This window comes from Convolutriloba macropyga, chromosome 14 (assembly GCF_964194025.1).
Source record: "Convolutriloba macropyga chromosome 14, txConMacr16.3, whole genome shotgun sequence".
Lineage (NCBI taxonomy): Eukaryota > Metazoa > Xenacoelomorpha > Acoela > Convolutidae > Convolutriloba > Convolutriloba macropyga.
In genome coordinates this window covers 46,161,824-46,186,037 of record NC_134481.1, presented here as the reverse complement: position 1 = coordinate 46,186,037, position 24,214 = coordinate 46,161,824, and the positions used below count along the sequence as shown (strand labels likewise).

General features: G+C 35.3%; 1 protein-coding gene across 1 annotated transcript in view; it reads right to left on the bottom strand.

The window, feature by feature from the left end:
* The window catches only part of LOC142352952 (transcription initiation factor TFIID subunit 2-like), a 44,997-nt gene that overhangs the window by 265 nt on the left and 20,518 nt on the right, over positions 1–24,214 (bottom strand). Inside the window, exons 8-12 of the mRNA XM_075405112.1 lie at positions 14,848–15,350; positions 3,831–4,106; positions 3,155–3,295; positions 1,255–1,570; positions 410–607 (exon numbers count right to left, since the gene is read on the bottom strand). Coding sequence (XP_075261227.1) covers positions 410–607; positions 1,255–1,570; positions 3,155–3,295; positions 3,831–4,106; positions 14,848–15,350 — 1,434 coding nt within the window. The remainder of the gene's footprint in view (positions 1–409; positions 608–1,254; positions 1,571–3,154; positions 3,296–3,830; positions 4,107–14,847; positions 15,351–24,214) is intronic.

Genomic DNA, 24,214 nt, shown 5'->3' with positions numbered 1-24,214 from the left:
AAAAAAGCAAACTAAGCTGAGTGTTTGCAGTCAATCAAATAGACCTGAAGCAATAGTTCGAAACGATTTGCTTCGAAACGAACTATGTCTCGATTACGGATAAGTACGCGGTTATAACACGAACAAATATTGACGCAATAAAAATTCTTAAAGCATAATCACCTAATTCACATTTATTGCAGAAAAATGACCTACGATCAAATTTTTGTACTAATGTTTATTCTGTTTCCAACAAAAATTATTACATTAACACTGATAAAGAGCTTTAAAAAATTGATATCAGTTTCTTGATGTTCCCAAATATCTGTCAACGAACTTCTCAAACATTGATATCAAATTCTCCGGGGGGGGGGGGGGGGTATAACAAATCTGTTAGAGTGGAATTCCTCTGTGGGGGATTAAAACAAACCTGTTCGAGTGGAATTCCTCGTCAGTTACATTCTCAATGGCTGGATTGCATGCGAAGGACTGACTGTCCTCATCTTGGTCCAGATGACGCCGGTACTCTTGGTCATTGGCATGCACATCCAGAGACTGCACCTGGTTGTCCTCATGATACTCCGGAGATTGCTTCACTGATGATGCTGAGAATACTCCCGTTTCCAGTCTAAAAACATAACCGACTGCTATCGAACGAGGGAGTGAGGAAGGAGGGAGGCACACTAATCTATTTGTTAGCAATTAATTTTGTAAACATGAAAATTAACTTCCATGAGTTCCATTACGATTTCAAAAACATTCCAAAAATCGAATTTCAAAAACCGAATTCCAAAACATTCGCAAAATTGGATTTCAAAAACGTTCAAAAAATCGGAGTTCAAAAATCTCAGAAATTCACAACTTCTTTTCAATACTGAGAAATTAGAATAAGGCAAAAATAAATTGCCCTCCTCTCACAACGCTGAGCCACGAAGAAATAAACTGGCTTTCAAACTGTTATTTCGAGCACTTTACATTCAAGTGCCATGAAAATAAGGCGAGAGACGGACTTAAATTGGTAAGACCCAAAGATGAGCTTCGGGGTTATCGAAGAATTATTATAAAAGCTAAAATAGCCACAAATAAAACCCGCAAGAATGTGTCTGTGCTCTATCCCATTATATCCCCCTACCACAAAAAAAGTGGTCTACATACTGAAATTTCGGGCACTTTTATCCCGTCCAATCAAACTGGCAAAAGACGCCAAAATATCAAATTGTCTGTGGTTTTTGAAAAACCTTTTAATTAGCGAGGTACATAAACAAACACTCTAACCTCGACTGCTCAGACGATTGTCGCGACACGTTACTGTCATTGAAATTAACATTTGCACTTGATGTTGGATGTTGGTGATCACTGCTACTCATCGTTATGTTGAGAGACTCAATAGACGTGTCCATATGTTGGTCCATGTCATGGTCTTGACTGTCCATGAACCCAACGAGCTGAGGCATTTCTCCTCGAGTGACATCTGCCCTCTTCTCCTTCAGATTTACAACCACGCCTAATTCGGGTTTAGGAAGACAGTATGGTCTGCCTCGACCATAAAGAGTGTGGTAGAACTCGATTGCACTGCATCTGAGACGTGAATCTGCAGAACAAAGCGAAATTTTATGTCTGGTCTTTTGAAATTGGTCGAAAATGTTACAAAGCTAAATTTCTTAAGCATGTCAATTCCTACGTTTTCAACTACACTGAACCTTAAAGATTCTGCCTGATGAAGCTTTCACAATAAATATAAAACATAGCTGGCAGATTGCCAGAAAATAGCCGCAATAGAATCGTAGATCGGCAGTCTAAAAAAAACAGTAAAAAAGACTGACCAAAAAAATTCGTCTTTTCATTGAAGGCTGATATGCCTCTATTAGCTGCTCTCAAATAACCTTCATTTAGAGTGACACACACCCATTTGACCTTATCTCTTTGAATTAAAGTGAATAAAAGTCAATTTCATAGTGAGGAAGTCATTTTTGAGAGTGAGGTAAGTCAAGCGTGACCAAAAATTTAATCACGCGAATGAACAAAAAACTCGCTCCACTAAGAGCGAAAAATGACGTCACACATGCAATTCAGTTGAAATTGCATGAACGAATGAAAAAAAAAGTGGCTGTGACGTCATATGGGCGTAACAAAAATCATGACGACGAAATAAAAAAACATAGCAGGACAAGTCCTGACGTACAATTCAAAGAATTTCCATTGACTAAACAGAAAAACTAGACCTAGAATGGACTATGAGTGGATTGAGAAAACCAATAAAAAAAAAATCAGATAAAAAATAAGAAAAAATAGAAATCAATGTCAAAATGCCGCATGTGAACCAAAAAAACCACTAGCGAGAAATGAAAAATTAATTCAAACAAAAAACTAGGTCTAGAATGAGCTGTGAATGGCTTGGGAAAACCATTTAGAAAAAAATCCGATCCAAAAAATCGAAAAAACAGTAAAAATCAGAGTGAAATTGCCGCATGTGAACAAAAAACCACTACCGAGAAACCGAAATTTTGTTCAAACACCGTTTTCTCACTCCACTTTAAAATTAGAGCGAAAAAAAATTCACGCCGCAAAGCCACTCGCTTTTTCGCTCCACTTCCTGTTTCGGCGTGACCAAAATCACTACTCCACTTTGACTTCAAAAATCATGAAAATGTGTGAACAGATCTTAAAAAAAAAGACAGCGCCCCAATACAATGCAAATTCTTTGAATTGTAAAAAACCAAGAGAAGGCCAATGATAGCCCCAGCTATCGCTGTGCGGCTATTAATATTTTTGTTCGCAAAAAATCTGTGAGAACGAACTAATGAGTGTTTTTCCGCTCTTAACAGTTTGTTGCTGCCGCTGTTGTTAATTTGCAGCTAAGGCTGATGAGTCTGGGGTCAGATCGGGTCAATTTCTTTAGAATTTGTCCCTCTAATAACCTTATAAGAGGTTATAATAAACATTACTATCGTTACATACAATTGCTGTGTTAGAATACCGATTTAAAATACAAATTTACCTACGGAAGAGGCAACAATCCCGGATGATACGAGATGTTGTCGACTTGCAGTAAAAGGAAGGAAAGCTATTTTGCCTATCAAAAAACTACAATGCAAAAAAATATTGCCTAAATAACAATCAACTGTACGCTATGTGGCCTTTCAAAATTACGCAATCGTTTTGTAATCTATCTCACCCCCGACTGCCACTTTGTTCATAAGTGACCAGAGTCTGTCCACGGTCGCTTCAGTGTTGAGGGGGTTGGCATCTGTCCGCATGAATGGTGGACTTTCACACAACAGCTGCAGTGTCTTGTGTCTCACATACACATTGCGATCTAATCAAAAGATTTGGAACTGATTTTCTTCTCTTAGCTTTCCTCCCATTTAAGTCTTAGTACTGCTTCCGGGCATCACTCGACTAGAACGTTAATGAACTTTGGATGAACTAACGAGTGTTAGGTTTGTTTGTTTGTTTCTGTTTCAGCTGGGCTAGTAGTAATGCCTCTAATCATCTTCAAAACAATTTATTATTATCATAAACTCTATACCATTAGCTAAGCAGTACTCTTAAGCGTATTAGAGGAAGTTGACAATGTTTTTTTTGTGTGTAAATTGTCAGTAAGTGCATGTGAATTCTGTATACATCGCAATATTACATCCAATTTCAAAAAGATTTCAGACTATAATTTGAGTCAATTTTTCTTTTTCAAAGTTTTCTGTTTAACTTGAACAAAACTCATTGTGCCTGTGAAAGTTTACTTATTATCGGGTTCGAATAGTTTGGGCATCTGTGCACATTGGGTACTTTAGCTTGGGGGTAAAATGTCCAGTCACTATTTTTAGGAACGATAAGGTAAAAGTTGAGCTCACCGCTTTCGATGATATCCAAGAGAAAAGAAAGAATGTAGCTATTAGCATCATCGCGTGTGAAGTCAATAAGTGCTTCAATAGCCGCCATTCTCACACTCACAATCTGCTGTTCACTGCAATAACTCTTGAACAAAGTCGGGTCATTGGGAATGTGACCGTTCCGCTGTAGGTTCCTCATGGCTCTCAGACAACTCACAGATACACACAGCTGGTATGATGGGACTAGCTTGTCCATGTTTAAACACTTGACAACCTCCTCCACAACTAGTTTCATGTCTGCAACAAAATTAGCTACGTGATCGAACAAGTAGCTTTAATAGTACGATTGTGAAAGCTCTTTTTGAGCAGCAGTAGTGTCTTATAAAGTATAGTTTAAGTTTTAAGCAAGGTTATAACTTCGATATTTTTCTAAGTGTTTACAAAAAGAAGCCTCCAGTATTTCACGCAATATGTCAAAAGAGGGGATATTGAGGTACAGAGAAACAATTTCTTGGTCTATCATTTTTATTCATGGAAGTTTCTTTTTGAATCTTTAAGCTCGATGGCTATTAATAACCGTCACAATCAAGTAAGCCAATAAATTTAGTTTGTCAAAAGCTTCCGCAAAATCTATGTAGCTTTATGTCGTAGTTTTTAATTGTCAGGTCGCCCGTCTTTTTTAATGAAAAAAAAAATGAAATGATGCATCTTTTGACATAATTGCGATCAAAAATAATTGCTAGCGTAGACATATTGCCCAAATTAGTTCGATTGTTAGTTCGATTGCTCAATTGAGGCAACTTTTACAGATCAATTAATAAATAGATTTTAGATTACTTCACTCTACCCTAAAAACTGTTTTAAAAAGACGGCCAACCTGACAATTAAAACCTATGACATATAAGCGATATAGATTTTGCCGATAGTTTTGATTAAGTTTTGACGAAGAAAACGATAGTTTTCTTACATGGATATATCCTATTTTCAAAATTTTATTTACCGTGAGGCTTTTAAGTTGATAAAATAAGATTGTAGAGAAAACTTCAGCAGTGCTCATAATTACATCCTGTCGAATATTTATACAAACGAATATCCCATTTTATGAAAGATTGTTTAGAAGATACAAAAATTGTGAACAAAAAAGTGACGTCTGATTGAAAATTAAATTGTGAACAAAAGAGCAAAAGAGACATTAACTCGTTACTTAAGAAACTAACCGCTTCACAAATAGCTGGCAACCCCGCACCAAAGAACAGATCGTTATAGTAGTCAATAGACTCAAACGAAAAAAGATTAAAATAATATTTTTAAATTTTTACGTTTATATTAGTTACACAATAAACATGAGAAACAGTTCGTAACTAATATGAACGTAAAAATTAAAAAAATATATCTTTTTTCGTTTGAGTCTATTGAGTGCTATAACGGTCTGTTCTTTGGTGCGGGGTTGCCAGCTATTTGTGATGCGGTTAGTTTCTTAAGTCAAGAGTTGATGTCTCTTTGGTTCACAATATAAGTTTCAATCAGACGTCACTTTTTTTTGTTCACAATTTTCGTATCTTCTAAACAATCTTTCATAAAAGGGGATATTTGTTTGTATAAATTTTCGACAGGATGTAATTATGAGCACTGCTTAAGTTTTCTCTACAATCTTATTTTATTTTATCAACTTAAAAGCCTCACGGTAAATAACATTTTGAGAATAGAATATATCCATGTAAGAAAATCTTTCAATGAAATTCCGTATAAAAAGCCTTAAGGATATCACTCAACCGGACAAAGTCAAAAAATGTAAGTAGACTGACCTATCATATTTATCCTGCTTTTAAGTTAATAAAGTACTAAATGAGTGTTAAGAAAACTTAAGTAGTGCTCAATTATATCCTGTTCATATTTATACATATTAAATAAACCCTCTTATGCAACATTGTAAAAGAAAAAATTGTGAACAAAACTGAGTTTGTCTATGGTTGAAACTCAAAATGTGAACGAAAGATAGACCTTTACTGATGATTTAAGAAATATCTGCTGTCAGCCCCGCACCGAAGAACAGACCGCCATATCCATAAAAAAGACGCAAATAAGAAAAAGAGAAACCAGTGAAATTTCCATTATTAGTATTGATATTGATATTAATCACACAAAAATCAGAAACAACGTAGAAAAAGAAGTCCATTACTCAAAAATGCCTATTTTTGAAACAAACATTTCAAACTAACATATTTAATTGAAACAAAATCAACAAGAGGTCGATGTAGCAAGATCCAAATAAAAAACGCCATTGACGCACTTTACGCCCATCGGGATTGAAAGAGAAAAACAAGAGATAAATTGACAGAACTGTTTATAAAATGCAAAAAAGTGTTCATTAAGCTTAATACTAATGTCAGATCGCAATCCCCATTATGAACTTATGATGACCTAATTCAGTATAATTTAATGACGGGCTTTATCTGACGGGTTTTCCCTTTTGTTTTAATTTTGTTCTTTTGACATTGACCATATTTACTACATTGCGTAATTGAACGCGTGAAATAAATTAGTTCATTCAGTTGGAACAAAGAGTAAGGTAAGTCAAGAGACAAACGTGAAAATCGTGACTCATTTAATAGGAAAAGCGAGATCAAAACATAAAGCCTAAATAATGGCCTCCGAGAGGCTGACGGCGTTTATTCACAAACAAAATGAATCTAAGAAACATGCTTCGAGAGTTCAGAATCGTTCAGAGAAGTTTTTGCTTGCCTCATCAAATTTCTTTATCAATTAACCCACCGAGCATACTTTCACAAAACTTAATTCGTGTTTCAAATTCACCCTAAACTTTCAATCTGAAAAGCATAACCTACAAACATCAGGCGAATGATCTCAAACGACTCCAAGCAATTGGCTTCGTCAGTGTCTGCAGTAGAGAGGCTAGTTTTAGCTTAATTGATGAGAACAGCAGGGGCGGAGATTAGAGGAGACGGTATGCATTTTTACGGGTGGAATGAGGAGGAGGGGTGGGGGATGAAAGAAGGCGGGGCCGCGGGGAGTTAAAGGGGTGAAGAAGGAAGGGTGAACTGATGGGGTCAAACTCATAAGAACTACCCTTCACACCATAAATTCATGTCTCCTTAACAGGTTCGGCGAATCGCATACATAGAGACATTACATTTAGTGAGCCGTAAGGCTCTCACAAAACTTAATATCCCCCGGGCGCTACCTGTTTATCTCGTTTTAGGACGAAAAGTCAAAAGGGTAACAAAAGCTGGTCAAGCAAAAAAACGCATTAAAAACGACAACAGGACTAATGTAATTGCCAGAAAATTCGTTTGAGAGCAATTATTCACTCCCATAATGAGCCTCGTCAAGTGGTAAAAAAAATATTATCCTCGCTCTTTTAGGTTGGAGAAAACCAGCTCGGCAATCTAATTCAAATCGTTTGAATTTTAATTTAAAAACATACCCGGCAGATTGCCGGAAAATAGCCGCCGTTGATTCCAATACGCATGATTGGGATTGAAGGAATAGATATTGAAAAAAAAAAAAAATTGTACAAAAACATTTTTAAGTCCGATTTATTTTGATGGCATTTCGTAGTTAAACATAAGGTACTTCTGTTTCTTAGAGAGAGGCTACAGGGGCTACTATCAATATCAATAAGCATTAGAGATGGTAACTAAGACTTATAGGAACGACGTTCAAATAGCGGGCATCTAAAATTGGGCTTTATGGGTTTATCCCGTTTCTACTTCTGACTTCAATTTTTCATACTGACTCTGTTCAATTTGAATTACTTTGCTGATCAGCTGATGTTCAAAATCACTTTTAGCAGAATGAGAGAAGAGAGAAACTAGCCTAGAGAAGTCAAAGAGATATCACGCAAAATGTTGAAAAAGCGGCAAAATGAGGTCAAGCGAAACATTTTTTTAATTCGACGAAAAAAAAACATAGCAAGACAAGTCCTGAAAAACAATTAAAAGAATTGAATGGAACAGAGGTACTCTACCTGACCAGCCGATCAATTGAACAATGCCAGCCAGAACACAAAAATCATCTCAAAAAATTGAGAAACTAAAAGAATCAAAACTAAACAAAAACATACTCATTGCTAAAACTCTTGAAGCTTTTAAACCTAAGGCAAAATTTTCTCCCTTTAGAAGTACCTATTTCAAAAAAAATGTTTAAAATCAAATTTTGTTTCTGAAATTGGTCCAGTATTATATCTGCAAGACCTCAAAATTATTCATTGGCCCTTGAAGACCGATTAACTCGAAATTGACCAAAAAATTTCAATATATAAGGAAATGTTGCTGAAAGTCGTGATATAAATATCTTCAGAATCATTTCTGTGTCTCTAAAGGCTATCCAGTAACCCAATTCCAAGCTTAAAAAACTCATTGGCTCATAGATTGATAGGAAATATTTTTTTTAGAAATTTCAAACTTCAAAAAATAGAAATTGGATCTATTAAAATGCTGAAAGCCATTCAATAGCCCCCTAGCAACTACTTAATAACATACTATCAAACCCTGGATGAGGTTATCCAGCTACTTAGGCAGAAAAAAATAAAAAATGTTTTAAAAAAACATGAAAAGAATTGCAAATTCTATCAAAAAACTTCGAAAGGCAAAATTTTTGAAAACAAATCCATTGAAAACATGTAGTAACTTTATATCAGAACGTGGAATAGGTTTTATTGCACTTGAGAATGGACGAATATCAAAAACTGACAAAAACTTTAGGAAACTTCAAAAAATTCCAGATTTTATCCAAAAAATGCAAAAATTCGAGACATTAAGATGTTTTAAAAAAACCATTTCATTGTTACTAGAAACTATGCAGTCGCCTATTAACAAACCTCAAACGAGATTACCTGGTCCCTGAAGCTGGAAAAACCAAAAAATGATGAAAATTTTCAAAAACGAAAAAATGCGAATTTTTCAAAAATATTGATAAAATTTGGGATATTCAAAAGTTGAAACCTATTCCATGGCAACTAAAAATTTTTCATTAAATTATTATCCAACCTCTAATGAAGTTTTCTGGCCCCTGGGACTCAAACAACCTGAATAATGACAATGTCAAAAAAAAAAGAAAAATTGCAAGTTTGGGCAAAAAATGCTAAAATTCATGATGGCAGAAAGTTGAACGTCATTCCATTATCACTCGAAACTAAGCAGTAATCTATCATCAAACCCTTTCTCAAACCCTAGAGGGTTTTTTTGACACCTTGGGCTAATGACAAAAATTTTCAAAAAACCTGAAAAAAAATGCAAAAATTATCATCGTTTTGTGTGTTTGTGTTTGCAGTAATAAAACGTATTGCTCACAAAATGGTCATAACAATCAATTTTGTTCCACAAAAGGCCATCATCAACTTTTAAAAACTTCAACCTAAGACTAATCAAACAAAAAACTCAAAAAAATCACAAAAAAACATCAAAAAATTGTACCATTTTGAGCCCAAAAACTCCTAAAAATGACCTTTTACCCTTAAATTAAGGCCATCCCCGAAGCTGCACCACTATAAGCACTTGAAGGACTACTAAAGCCCACTTTGGGCCTCTAATGAAACTTAATGCCCGCTGGGCTTTACCTGTTTATCCCGTTTTGAAAGATCAAAGTCATTGAAAAATGTGTGAACAGATCTTAAAAAAAACACAGCGCACCAATACAATTCAAATTCTTTGAATTGTAAAAAATAGGAGCGCTATAATAGCCGGCTGAGAAGATGAGGGCGGCTATTAACAAGGCAATCCCAATACATCTGGACTCAGCTCACAGCTTCGCAGCAATAAAGGATTAAAGCCAAAACCTATTAAAGTACCAAGAATGATCGACGTGTTCAATATTTCAAGCTGGGCATCTGATCGACGTTTAAATGTTAACATTTTTAATCCACCACAATTGCACTTAGCCAACATTTCGAAATTCTTTGAAAAGAATAAAAAAAGAAATAAATCCAGAGCATCAAAAGGTTCTTTCTGCTAGATAACTACTAAAGTGACCCTTCGCACTCCCAACATTAATTATGCCAAAATTTTGGAGCATTTAGATTACCAAATCATAGTTTTTAAGAAATTTGGAATAAAAATTGCTTCTAAGTTCGTGTCCTTGAAAACCCGATCAATGGTCACAGTCACTCAATCTAGTTTATCTATAACTGCAAAAACAGACAGTTGCTCAAATCAGGATCAAAAGTTAGAATTTTTCACTTAACTTGAAATTCAAGGTTAACTGAAGTAGCTATTGAGTACCTGTGAATAGCTATTAATAGATACAACTGCTGCGTGTTCTAGACACCGCTTGGTATAAAGTTAAACAAAAAAGCTTCAATGCAAAAAGCACTGAGAACAAAAACCTTACGGTTCAGATGAACAAAAGGAAAAAGGAGCATAAGCGTTCTACAAAGTCCTTTGCCGGATCTCCGTTATGCGGAAGATCTCCTTGATGCGGAAAAAACATTTTTAATTATATTTCATAACCCCAATTTATCTATCCTAGCAATAAAAATCCTGAAATTGTACAACTTAAGCGACGTCCAAACCTGGACAATACACAAATTCTTACAGCTGCAGCGCTGATATTAAAGTCTTTTTTTAATTGATTATAGAGTTTGAACAGGTGTCGAATATCTTTTACAAAATTAAGGAGGCTGCTTTTCAGGTGTACGACATCTGCTTAGAGTAACTACAATCACATTGTCTGGTCTTTAAGAAGCACCTCAAAAATTCAAAAATCGATTGATTGATCTCATTCACCAAGCCTCATTCAGAACTCCAAAGCTTTCATTATTTTGAGGAAATAAATCAATTCAGTGGTCTCTTACGGAAATCCTGATCACCTCAAAGTCGTTTAAAGACTATTGATGCTAACGGATAAAAGGGTTGAAGTCCACTTTTTCTTGATTCCTGCCTAAACCTTTAATAAATAAAGATTCCGGTAACCAAATGGCAAAAATCAGCGCATCTTTTCCATTGGCGGGGTTGAAACCCACTCACCCCTATTACCGCAAACATAACATAATCGGTTACATTTTCGCTGGAAGAGCTTTAATCCAAAAAAAAATTAACAAAAGAAAAACAATTAAAATGCATCAGCTTCATGATATAAATCAAGAGGTGTCGATTCAAAGGAAAATTAATAAATTGGTTTAGTAGCTAAGAAAAATTGATAGAATTTTTAAAAAGGAAAACGCGCAACCGTTCTTTTAATTAGGAAAAATGCCAAAAGGCACCCTAGGTGAAAATCGAAAGAAGATCGAGTTTCAAAACGCGATTTCAACCCTTTCAGACTATATTTAAACCTCAAATTATTTCGATTACAATGACGAAAGTATTACATCTATTAATAGCTGCAACATTAGCTTCTATTGCAGATTCAAATATTCTCCAATATTCATTTTTCACGAGACAAGATTTCAACGGAGGGCAGATTTCACACAAGCTGAGGAATCTCAATTCTGCTTCAGAAGAGGCTCACCGTAAAGACCACACTTCACAAATTATGGATAAGAGTGATATCATTTATGGATGGAAAAGATATCCGTCCTACTCGGACAAAGCAGCACCACTAAGGGAGCCAAACCCATTTCGTAAGCGACCTAACGCTTTTCACTGGGGCTAAAACAAACAACGGACAAATTCTGCACCCCTCGCTCTGTCCCCCCCCCCACTCCCGGTAACGAAGGATCTGAGGGGGAGGGGTGTAGCAGAATAGATCTTAAACTTATTATTGCTGCATCATCTAATATTTGTAAAATTTTACCAATAAGGAGAAAAATCTAGTTTTTGATCAAACGAACTGAGTAAACTATCAGTATCAGCTTCAAGATATAAGCATCGGATATGTACTATCTGATCCATCCATTTTAAAGGGCATATAGTTTTACATAATCGTACATTTTTTAAACATGGTAAAGTGCTATGTAACGGTTACGTAACACTTCACTCTATGACAAAAAACCCAATAAAGCGGTAATTAGTTCCTTTCTTCCTTACAATCAACGGTCAGATACAAATGAGCAGTTCGCATTGCAAGAATGTTCAATCAAAACTATCCGTCTAATCTGATCTGATCTGCAGCTATATAGCAATAGTTTACAATCAAGTTCCACGGACCCCCTAAGCCTTAATCAACACGGCCATTAGATGACAAATTACCTAATGGCTATAATTAAAAGTTTTTCTGATAACCGTATTGGTAGGTTAGAATGTTATGGGTATAATATGGATAATATCGGTATATTATGGGTATTTTTGATACAGTGCGCACTGTGATTCGAAAAACGTACACCGTACGCGATAACCGACATGGCCATAAAACCTTGTTAGAAGCTTGAGAGAGAACAACCTAATGTAAATTGTGCATAAGATTAGCTTGACAAGAAACTCATCTTGTTCAACGTATACTTGGCTAGAGGAATGAAGTTCGAGAACTTAAGACCAGTTGGTGTAAATGGGTAGCACACTAAGCTTGCAAGTAAGAGATGCTGGTTCAAATCCAGTAATTGTTCATTTTCATAGTAGTAGCACCTGCATAAACCCCCTAACAAATCTCAAATTAACTAATGGCGATAACTACAAGTATTTCTGAAACACAAGTCTTTCTTTTCTTCAAATAAATTGATTAACATAGCTGGCAGATTGCCGGAATAGCTGCGAAAGAATAGAACTGAGTGCCATAAAATAGAGATAGAAGCAGAGACAGATCTAAATTGAAAAAAAATCGACTCCGCTAAAAAAGCTAGGTAAAAATTATTCAGCGATAAATTAATAAAGATTGTTAAAATTCATGCCACAGAAGCCTCTTATAAGGGTATAAGGGACCTTTACTGCACATATGAGTTCCGTTGACCTTAAACAGATTCAAATTAAACTTAAGTTTTAAAGTGCAAAAGTCATTTTATTGAGTGAGGTAAGTCACTTGTGATCAAAATAATCTAATCACGCAAAAACTTTGGCTAAAGAGAGTGAGAAATTACGTCACGCGCGCAAACGCCGTTAATGAGAGGAAGAAGTCATTCAGAAAAATTTACTTTTTCAGCTTTGATGAGTGAACAAATGTAAAACGTAAAAGAGCGTCAAACGACGAAACAAAAAACATAGCCGGTAGAATACCAGAAACAACTCGAATCGTCGTGCATTATAATCTCTAGCCTAACCTCCTTACCGAAATCAGAACATGAATATAGATAAAAAAACAGAAGTAGCCCAACAAACCACATTAAAGTGTTTTAAAAATGCCCACAATTTTTTAGGTGCGGGGGGAGCTAGGTGGAGGGGGGGTAGTTAGGTGGATGGGTGGGTAGATAGGTTGGGGAGATGGGTAGTGCTGGGGTAGTTGGGGGGGGGGGGGTGGGAGGTAAAGCGGGGGTAGCTAGGTGAAGGGAAGGGGTATGTGGAGGGTAAGGATGTGGTGGGGGATACGGGGGGGGGGGGGGGGGGTAGGTAGATGTTGGTGGGGGGGGGGGGATAAATAGGGTAAATAGGTGGTGGTGGGGGGGGGGGTAGATAGGTGGGGGGGATAGATAGGTGGTGCGGGGTTTGTGCGGTGTAGTTTAGATAATTAGGGGTGACTTATATAGGAACAAAAAAATCTCAAAATGACCTTCACCTTGAACATTACCAGCAATTCCTAATTACTATACATTACAAACGAAGCTACAAAGTCCAATGTTCGAAAACAGAAGTCAACAATCAAAAACGGAGGTAAATGCTCGAACAGAAAGAAGTCGAAATTCAAGTCATGAACAAACTTGCTTTTTCCTTAAAAAACCTGTAGAATCTCAATACTCCTCTTCGAGTCGTAAAAACCAAGAGCACGGCAAAATGGCTCCGCTCAGCTTCCCTTAAAAGTTCGGTTGTCATCATTGCCACCCATTCAGTAGAAGATAACCCCGTTTTCTGAAATAGTGATTAAAGTAGAGATACATACTAACAGCATCGAGATTAACTTCTGTAATACAGATTTAATGATAGTGTTATTCCGCCAAAAAAAAGCAATATGAACTATCAATTGTTTTTTTTCTCAGAAATTCTTGTCTTAATTAGAATGCGGAAATACGGAAATTCCAATTCAAAAACGTCAGGCAAAAACCGACATGGCCATAAAATCTCAAATTAACTAATGGCTATAATTGCAAGTCTTTCTGATAACAGTCTTCAGTTAAGTTGATCATAAAAGTTCTGTTGCATTCATTGCCACGGGGTATTAGATATTAGGCAAAAACTCCATTCGCCAAACACGTTTTCTGTAGCCATTAGGCGAAAACTTTGAACTACAATTTTGTGGACATTAGGCGAATACAAATTAAAACACTTATCAGAGTTAATTAAAAATCCACTTGGTGCTGTAAAGTACTCAAGTGTCCCTGACAAATGTCTCTACATGATAACCGCCTGCCAAAACGGTAACAGTCTTTTAATATTGATCATTTCTAGCACCTCATTTTATGCTCGTCCAGCAGTTATAGTAACATTTTTCTCGAATTTTTTAACGTCCCATAACTTTTAGCAATTTAAAATAAATGAATATTTGTATCATGTTTTCGACTCTATCGTCCGTTTTTCTTAACAAACACTTTTGCCGGAATGTTACCGAGGTGCAAAAAATGATTCGCTAAAAAGATACATTTTAATTGTGCTTTATTTACTCATTTTCATGTAAGGACATTTGTTAGGAACAATTGAGTACTTTATAGCGTCAAGTAGACTTTGAAGTACCATCCTTAAGTGTTTTAATTGGTAATCGCCTAATGTCCACAAAAATTTAGTTCAAAATTTTCACCTAATGGCTACAAAAAATGTGTTCACCCTAATGTCCCACCCCCATTGCCATCCATTCAGTAGAAAATAACCCAGTTTTCTGAAATAAAGTTTAGAAGTAGAGAAACATACTAACAGCATCGGGGTGAAACATTTCTGTCGCACAGATTTAATGATAGTTTTTCCGCCGAAAAATAACAATATGAACGCTCATTTCTTTTTTTAAGAAATTCTTGTCTTATTCAGAATGAGGAAATACTGAAATTCAAAAAACTCCACTAAGCACTAACCAATTGTCAGCATATCTGGCGTGGAAACAATTGTAGCCGAAGGTGCTATGGTCTCGGACAATGCATCAATAAGGTTCGCCTTGTAGATGGCGTCTGAATACGCATTCCTTCTGTTATCGTTGTACTTGAGCCAACTCAAAATGAAAGTTACAATTTCATCTGGACAAAAGTTCTGAACATTTTTGTACTTCCCAACAGATCGAATAAATTCCTTTTGTAAAAAATATTCTTCTAAATTTGAGAAATCATTGCTTCGCACTATATCAGGACTTGCTCCGGACGAGAACATGTTTCTTCCAATGTCCAAAAGAGACTGTGTGGCTTGCCAGTTCCTGGCTGATTTGGTTGCCATGGCAACCAGAGAATCAAATGCAGCTATTCGGACTCGGTAGAAGAATTGTGGATGCTCAAGGGCAAATATGAGTGCTTGCCGGCATTCCGGGCTTTCATATCTTTTCAAATTTTCGACTGCTTCTAATTGAGCTAAGGCAACCCTTTCATATCTAAACAAAAAAGTGCAGGTGTCGAAATAATTTCAAATGTACGACGGATCAAAATGAAATAATTATATTGAAATATGTAGTCTCTAAACTCAAACAATAATACCCCGATAAATTAACGAAATTTTTTCAAAACAGATGCTTATCTTAGAATTAATTACGGAAAGATATCAGATCAACAATGCTTTTGAGAATAGAGTTAACTTTTACCTGAAATAGCAATCATTCACAGTTGAAATAGAATAATCAACTTCGTCAGCACTACATTCTGGGTTAAATGCAAAGTTTAATTATAAAAACTATATGAAGACATACAAATAACTCTTCGGTCTTCTATCAAAAGGGGGTTACAAATAGGTAAGAGATTACGGGAAAATTATCACAATAAAATTTCTCGACCTTCGTGGGAATTCAATGGAAACAAGCAAAAACGAACAGAGATGAGTTGACAACCTGTTATCTCCAAAACTTAATTAAGTTCTATTTCCCAGCTTAATTTTCATATGACAAATGAAAAGAAAAAAGTTGAAATTTAAAACATACCCGGCAGATTGCCGGAAAATAGCCGCCGTTGATTCCAATAAGCATGATTCGGATTGACAGAATAGAAGATTTTGAAAAAAAAAAGATTTTTGTAGAAAAACATTTTTTAAGTCCGATTTAATTTGATGGCATTTCGTAGTTGAACATAACGTACTTCTGTTTCTTAGAGAGAGGCTACAGGGGCTACTATCAATACCAATAAGCATTAGAGATGGTAACTAAGACTTATAGGAACGATGTTCAAATAGCGGGCATCTAAAATTGGGCTTTATGGGTTTATCCCGTTTCTATTTCTGACTTAAATTTTTTATACTGACTTTGTTCATTTTGAATTGCTTTGCTGAGCAACTGATGCTCAAAATCACTTTTAGCAGAATGAGAGAAGAAAGAAACTAGCCTAGAGAAGTCAAAAAGATTTCACGCAAAATGTTGAAAAAGCGGCAAAATGAGGTAAAGCGAAACATTTTTTTATTCGACGAAGTAAAAAAAAAATAGGAGCGCTATAATAGCCGGCTGAGAAGATGAGGCGGCTATTAATAAAACACAGATAAAACTTTAAATCATATACTGTTTTTAGAGCACTAACCATTGGGCTCGGTTCAGGTTCCCTCTATTGAGAGAGATTTGTATTGAATAATGCATTACAAAAATAAATTACATTTGGTGAAACCAGAAGTCATCTTCGAGTGAACTAGGTGGAAAGCTAATCACTTCAAGTTGACCCAAAAAGTAAACATAGCCGGCAGATTGCCGGAAAATAGCCGTCGTTGACGCACTTAATGCACATCATGATTGAAACAGAAAAAGAAAAATAGACAAATTGATCGAATCTTTTTTCTTCAGTGTCAAAAAGTGTTTTAATTTGGCGTGCAGTTTCAGTTACATTCTAAAACTATACATAATTCAACTTCTAAACTGATAGCTAATAAGCTTAATACCAATGTCAGCTAGCAAACACTCTAATGCATTTTGATAACCTAATGCACCACGACTAAATGACCAGGCTTTATCGTTTTATCCCACTCTTTTGATTTTGCTCTTTTGACATTGACCGCATTCACCACATTGCGCAATTCAATGATTGAAAGAATTTAATATCCATTCAGTTGAAACAGTGAGTGAAGTAAGTCAGAAGTAAGTCAACGTGAAAATCGTGATTTATGTAAAACGAAAACGTGATCAAAAGGTAAAGCGAATTAAAAATACATAGCAGAACAAGTCCTGAAAAACAATTCAAACTGATTTCGGACCAGTTAATCATTTACTCCGCTTCAAAAGGCAAATGATAGCTGTAAATAATGAGAATAAGCAATAAAACAAGACAAGAGCAACAAAAACAAGCAAGACTAAAAACTCAACTTTTATTTTTTGAAAAGACAGGATCAAAAAGAAAAACAGCTTTGGATTCAAACTTCCAACTACTTTCCTCTATATCTGATTAGCATCCTGTCATTAAGTATCGATGAGCCCTCTCACTAATAATAATAAATGAAACGACAAAACCAAAAATCGCAATAGAACTCGCTAAACTTTTTAACACTTAGTATAAACGTCACAGAACGCAACAGCTAATGAAGGAAATAATTAAATCAATTATTTGAGTCTCCAGTTACCACCGTTGAGACCTTTCAACAATGATAATAAGTGATAAGACAGCAATAAGTACAACAAATACTCACAAAACTAAAAATCAATAAGATTTTTAAATAAACAACGAACAAGCCTATAAGTCATGAAGAGCAATAGCTATAAACTGAAAAGACTTGATTAAATTGAAGCCTTTAAGTAACCAATGAGACCTTTCAATAATAAGCCTAGGAGTTAAGACGACAAAGTTAGGAAAAACTCGCAAAACTCGAAAATTTTTATTGAAAACAAATAGTGCCGAAGTCATAGGAAGCACTAGGTTTAAACAAAAACGATTAAATCAATAAACTTAAACCCTTTTATCACCGGAGACCTGTCCTCAATGAGATGAAATGACAACACATCAAAAATCAGAAAGTACAATAAATACTTTCAGAACTCAACAATTCACTAAAAACTTTTGAGAAAAAGTACTGTCCAAGTCAAGAAAAACCATAGCCATTAACTCGAGCCATTAATTAGGTTCCTCTATGTCTTATTAGAAACCAATCTGTCCTCTCATTGATGATAATAAGTGGTAAGGTGATAAGACAACAGATAGTGTTAAAAAAGGGGTAAAAGCTAAAATTCACTAAAATTCACTAAGATAAATAGTGGTTAAGTCTTATAATTTTAGCTGCCACGCTTTTTTAAGTCATTTAATTCGAGCAAAGGCAAACAGCCAGAAATATAACGCATATGTACCGTCTCAAAAGCATTGAAGGAGAGAAAACTCAGAAAACAGAAGCCAAATTGACGCACCTGAAAAAAATGATCAAAAACCATCAAATTGTTCAAACTTTTATTTCTCACTTCTTTTTAAAGGTATTTTGAAAAAAAGTCACGCCTCAAAACTTCTCGATTCTTCGCTTCCTTTAGTATTTCATTGGACAAAAGTCACCACTCTTATTTGACTTCTCACTGCCAAGAAAGCCGAAAAAAGCGTGAACAGATATTGAAAGTAAGACAGCGCACCAATACAATTCAAATTCTTTGAATTGTAAAAAAGGAGAGCGCCTAAATAAAAGCTGTTTAGAGGCTGACGTTGGCTATTGAAAAAGACACCACGAACAAAACTCAATTTCCGAAAGGTAAAGTCAAAGGCAATTTTCAACAAATTCTGAAGCGCAATCAAATGGTCGCAAGAAGCGTCGATAGACACATCCAATTTTGAAACAAACCTGAATGATTGCCAGAAATTACCGTTGTGTGGTTGACGACGACAGAAAAAAATGACACCACAAACTAAACTCAATTTCCGAAAGGTAAAGTCAAAGTCTATTTTCAAATTCTGAAGCCCGATCAAATGCTCGCAAGAGGCCTTGATGGACACAACCAATTTTAAAACGCACACTGCAAACAACTCTTATGGATATGATATTGGGGATCAGTCGAAGCATACAACAACAAAACACACGATCGGATCGATATAACAAAGCTAGCGAATTGAGAGAAAGTAGCGCCAATATCTTCCCAGATCTGAAGTCGCAATATAGTAAAAGAGACTAGAAAAAGAATTGTTAATTAATGTTGATGTTATAATATGATTAGGAATCTGTTTACATTACTGCTGCCTCTAATAGCTGCTCTCGAATAACGTTCATTTAGAGTGCCACACATTCACTTGACTTTATATCTTTGAATTGAATTAAAGAAAAGTCAATTACAGAAAGAGAAGTCATTTTGAGAGTGAGGTAAGTCACTTGTGACCAAACAGCTAATCACGACAAAGAACAAAAAACGCTAAACTTTTTAACAGTTAGTATAAACGTCACAGAACGCAACAGCTAATGAAAGAAATAATTAAATCAATTATTTGAGTCTTCAGTTACCAGCGTTGAGACCTTTCAACAATGATAATAAGTGATAAGACAGCAATAAGTACAACAAATACTCGCAAAACTAAAAATCAATAAGATTTTTAAATAAACAACGAACAAGCCTATAAGTCATGAAGAGCAATAGCTATAAACTGAAATGACTTGATTAAATTGAAGCCTTTAAGTAACCAATGAGACCTTTCAATAATGAGCCTAGGAGTTAAGACGACAAAGTTAGGAAGAACTCGCAAAACTCGAAAATTTTTATTGAAAACAAATAGTGTCGAAGTCATAGAAAGCACTAGGTTTAAACAAAAACGATTAAATCAATAAACATAAACCCTTTTATCACCAGAGACCTGTCCTCAATGAGATGAAATGACAACACATCAAAAATCAAAAAGTACAATAAAAACTTGCAGATTTCAACAATTCACTAAAAACTTTTGAGAAAAAGTACTGTCCAAGACAAGAAAAACCTTAACCATTAACTCGAGCCATTAAATACGTTCCTTTTTGTCTTATTAGAAACCAATCTGTCCTCTCATTGATGATAATAAGTGGTAAGGTGATAAGACAACAGATATTGTTAAAAAGAGGTAAAATCTAAAATTCACTGAGATAAATAGTGGCTAAGTCATAAAATTTTAGCTGCCACGCTTTTTTAAGTCATTTAATTCGAGGAAAGGCAAATAGCCAGATATAGAACGAATATGTACCGTCTCAAAAGCACTGAAGGAGAGAAAACTCATAAAACAAGCCAAATTGACGCACCTGAAAAAAAAATGATCAAAAACCATCAAATTGTTCAAACTTTTATTTCTCACTTCTTTTTAAAGGTTTTTTGAAAAAAAGTCACGCCTCAAAACTTCTCGATTCTTCGCTTCCTTTAGTATTTCATTGGACCAAAGTCACCACTCTTCTTTGACTTCTCACTGCCAATAAAGCCGAAAAAAGCGTGAACAGATATTGAAAATAAGGCAGCGCACCAATACAATTCAAATTCTTTGAATTGTAAAAAAGCAGAGCGCCTAAATAAAAGCCGTTTAGAGGCTGACGTTGGCTATTGAAAAAGACACCACGAACAAAACTCAATTTGCGAAAGGTAAAGTCAAAGGCAATTTTCAACAAATTCTGAAGCGCAATCAAATGGTCGCAAGAAGCGTCGATAGACACATCCAATTTTGAGGCAAACCAGAATGATTGCCAGAAATTACCGTTGAGAGGTTGACGACGACAGAAAAAAATGACACCACAAACTAAACTCAATTTCCGAAAGGTAAAGTCAAAGTCTATTTTCAAATTCTGAAGCCCGATCAAATGGTCGCAAGAGGCCTTGATGGACACAACCAATTTTAAAACGCACACTGCAAACAACTCTTATGGATATGATATTGGGGATCAGTCGAAGCATACAACAACAAAACACACGATCGGATCGATATAAGAAAGCTAGCGAATTGAGAGAAAGTAGCGCCAATAGCTTCCCAGATCTGAAGTCGCAATATAGTAAAAGAGACCAGAAAAAGAATTGTTAATGAATGCTGATGTTATAATATGATTAGGAATCTGTTTATATTACTGCTGCCTCTAATAGCTGCTCTCGAATAACGTTCATTTAGAGTGCCACACATTCACTTGACTTTATATCTTTGAATTGAATTAAAGAAAAGTCAATTAGAGAAAGAGGAAGTCATTTTGAGAGTGAGGAAAGTCACTTGTGACCAAACAGCTAATCACGAAAGAACAAAAAACGCTTATTTTCAACCACTCAGGCCTCTCATTAATGATACTAAGTTACAACAAATATTTTTTTAAAAAAGGAGGCAAAATCAAAAATTCCCTGAAAATTTATGATAAAAAGCGGCAAAGTCATAAAAAGTTTTAGTTGCCCCTTAATGAATTCAAGCAAAGGCAAATAGCCAGCATTAGAACACATATGTACCGTCTCAAAAGCACTGAAGGAGAGAAAACTCGGAAAACAGAAGTCAAAGTCAAATTGACGCAACCGAAAAAAATGATCTCAAAAACTGCAAAATTGTTCAAACACCTATTTCTCACTCCATATTAAAGGTATTTTGAAAAAACTCACGCCTCAAACCTTCTCGAATTTCCGCTCCCTTTACTAATTCAGTGGAACGCAATTCAGTTGAAATTGCATAAACGAATAACAAAAAGCAGATTTTTAGTAATTTTGAGTCACATGGTCGTACACAAATTGTGACGAGGAACAATGAAAAAAGAGAAAGCCAATAATATTTCCAGCTTGTGCTGTGCGACTGAGGTAGAGCCCTCGTCAGGACCAAATAGCGTTTGCATTTACTCTATTATTCATTCCAGAAACCAACCAGGTGCAAGAAAAAAATCAAAAAATTAAAAAAACCACAAAAAGCGACACAAAAGAATACTAATTCTATTCCCCTTGAAATTTTGAAATTAAAGAAATCGGTGTTGTGCTGCTTCCAGTGATCAGACAAAGGCAAACAAAATTTTAAAAAACCAAAGAGTTGAAAGTTGACAAAACTGTATTTCGTAGTGTGGGAGTGGGAACTCCCGTTGGCAAATCTCCGAAAAGTCTATTTCGCTCATAGGCCTATTTGCAACAAAGTTGAACGAAACATGAACGATTACGGACGCGTCAATAATACAAGCTATCATCTGAAGAGAGGACCAGTTGTCAGACCTAGCGAAATTTTATCTGTGTGAAGGATTAGAACTAACCAAAGCTATTGCTTGGAAAATACAGCAACGAACAAATTTACCTATTTGCAAAATCTGTTACAAATGCTAGGTGAGAACCATGAAACCATTCATCATGTAATTGCCGAAAACATTACGCACACTGCAAACAACTCCTATGGATATGATATTGGGGATCAGTCGAAGCATACAACAACTAAGTTTATGATCAGATCGATATAACAAAGCTAGCGAATTGAGAGAAAGTAGCGCCAATATCTTCCCAGATCTGAAGTCGCAATATAGTAAAAGAGACTAGAAAAAGAATTGTTAATTAATGTTGATGTTATAATATGATTAGGAATCTGTTTACATTACTGCTGCCTCTAATAGCTGCTCTCGAATAACGTTCATTTAGAGTGCCACACATTCACTTGACTTTATATCTTTGAATTGAATTAAAGAAAAGTCAATTACAGAAAGAGAAGTCATTTTGAGAGTGAGGTAAGTCACTTGTGACCAAACAGCTAATCACGACAAAGAACAAAAAACGCTAAACTTTTTAACAGTTAGTATAAACGTCACAGAACGCAACAGCTAATGAAGGAAATAATTAAATCAATTATTTGAGTCTTCAGTTACCAGCGTTGAGACCTTTCAACAATGATAATAAGTGATAAGACAGCAATAAGTACAACAAATACTCGCAAAACTAAAATTCAATAAGATTTTTAAATAAACAACGAACAAGCCTATAAGTCATGAAGAGCAATAGCTATAAACTGAAATGACTTGATTAAATTGAAGCCTTTAAGTAACCAATGAGACCTTTCAATAATGAGCCTAGGAGTTAAGACGACAAAGTTAGGAAGAACTCGCAAAACTCGAAAATTTTTATTGAAAACAAATAGTGTCGAAGTCATAGAAAGCACTAGGTTTAAACAAAAACGATTAAATCAATAAACATAAACCCTTTTATCACCAGAGACCTGTCCTCAATGAGATGAAATGACAACACATCAAAAATCAAAAAGTACAATAAAAACTTGCAGATTTCAACAATTCACTAAAAACTTTTGAGAAAAAGTACTGTCCAAGACAAGAAAAACCTTAACCCTTAACTCAACCATTAATTACGTTCCTTTATGTCTTATTAGAAACCAATCTGTCCTCTCATTGATCATAATAAGTGGTAAGGTGATAAGACAACAGATATTGTTAAAAAGAGGTAAAATCTAAAATTCACTGAGATAAATAGTGGCTAAGTCATAAAATTTTAGCTGCCACGCTTTTTTAAGTCATTTAATTCGAGGAAAGGCAAATAGCTAGATATAGAACGAATATGTACCGTCTCAAAAGCACTGAAGGAGAGAAAACTCATAAAACAGAAGCCAAATTGACGCACCTGAAAAAAAAATGATCAAAAACCATCAAATTGTTCAAACTTTTATTTCTCACTTCTTTTTAAAAGTATTTTGAAAAAAAAGTCACACCTCAAAACTTCTCGATTCTTCGCTTCCTTTAGTATTTCATTGGACCAAAGTCACCACTCTTCTTTGACTTCTCACTGCCAATAAAGCCGAAAAAAGCGTGAACAGATATTGAAAATAAGGCAGCGCACCAATACAATTCAAATTCTTTGAATTGTAAAAAAGCAGAGCGCCTAAATAAAAGCCGTTTAGAGGCTGACGTTGGCTATTGAAAAAGACACCACGAACAAAACTCAATTTGCGAAAGGTAAAGTCAAAGGCAATTTTCAACAAATTCTGAAGCGCAATCAAATGGTCGCAAGAAGCGTCGATAGACACATCCAATTTTAAAACGCACACTGCAAACAACTCTTATGGATATGATATTGGGGATCAGTCGAAGCATACAACAACAAAACACACGATCGGATCGATATAACAAAGCTAGCGAATTGAGAGAAAGTAGCGCCAATATCTTCCCAGATCTGAAGTCGCAATATAGTAAAAGAGACTAGAAAAAGAATTGTTAATGAATGCTGATGTTATAATATGATTAAGAATCTGTTTATATTACTGCTGCCTCTAATAGCTGCTCTCGAATAACGTTCATTTAGAGTGCCACACATTCACTTGACTTTATATCTTTGAATTGAATTAAAGAAAAGTCAATTACAGAAAGAGAAGTCATTTTGAGAGTTAGGTAAGTCACTTGTGACCAAACAGCTAATCA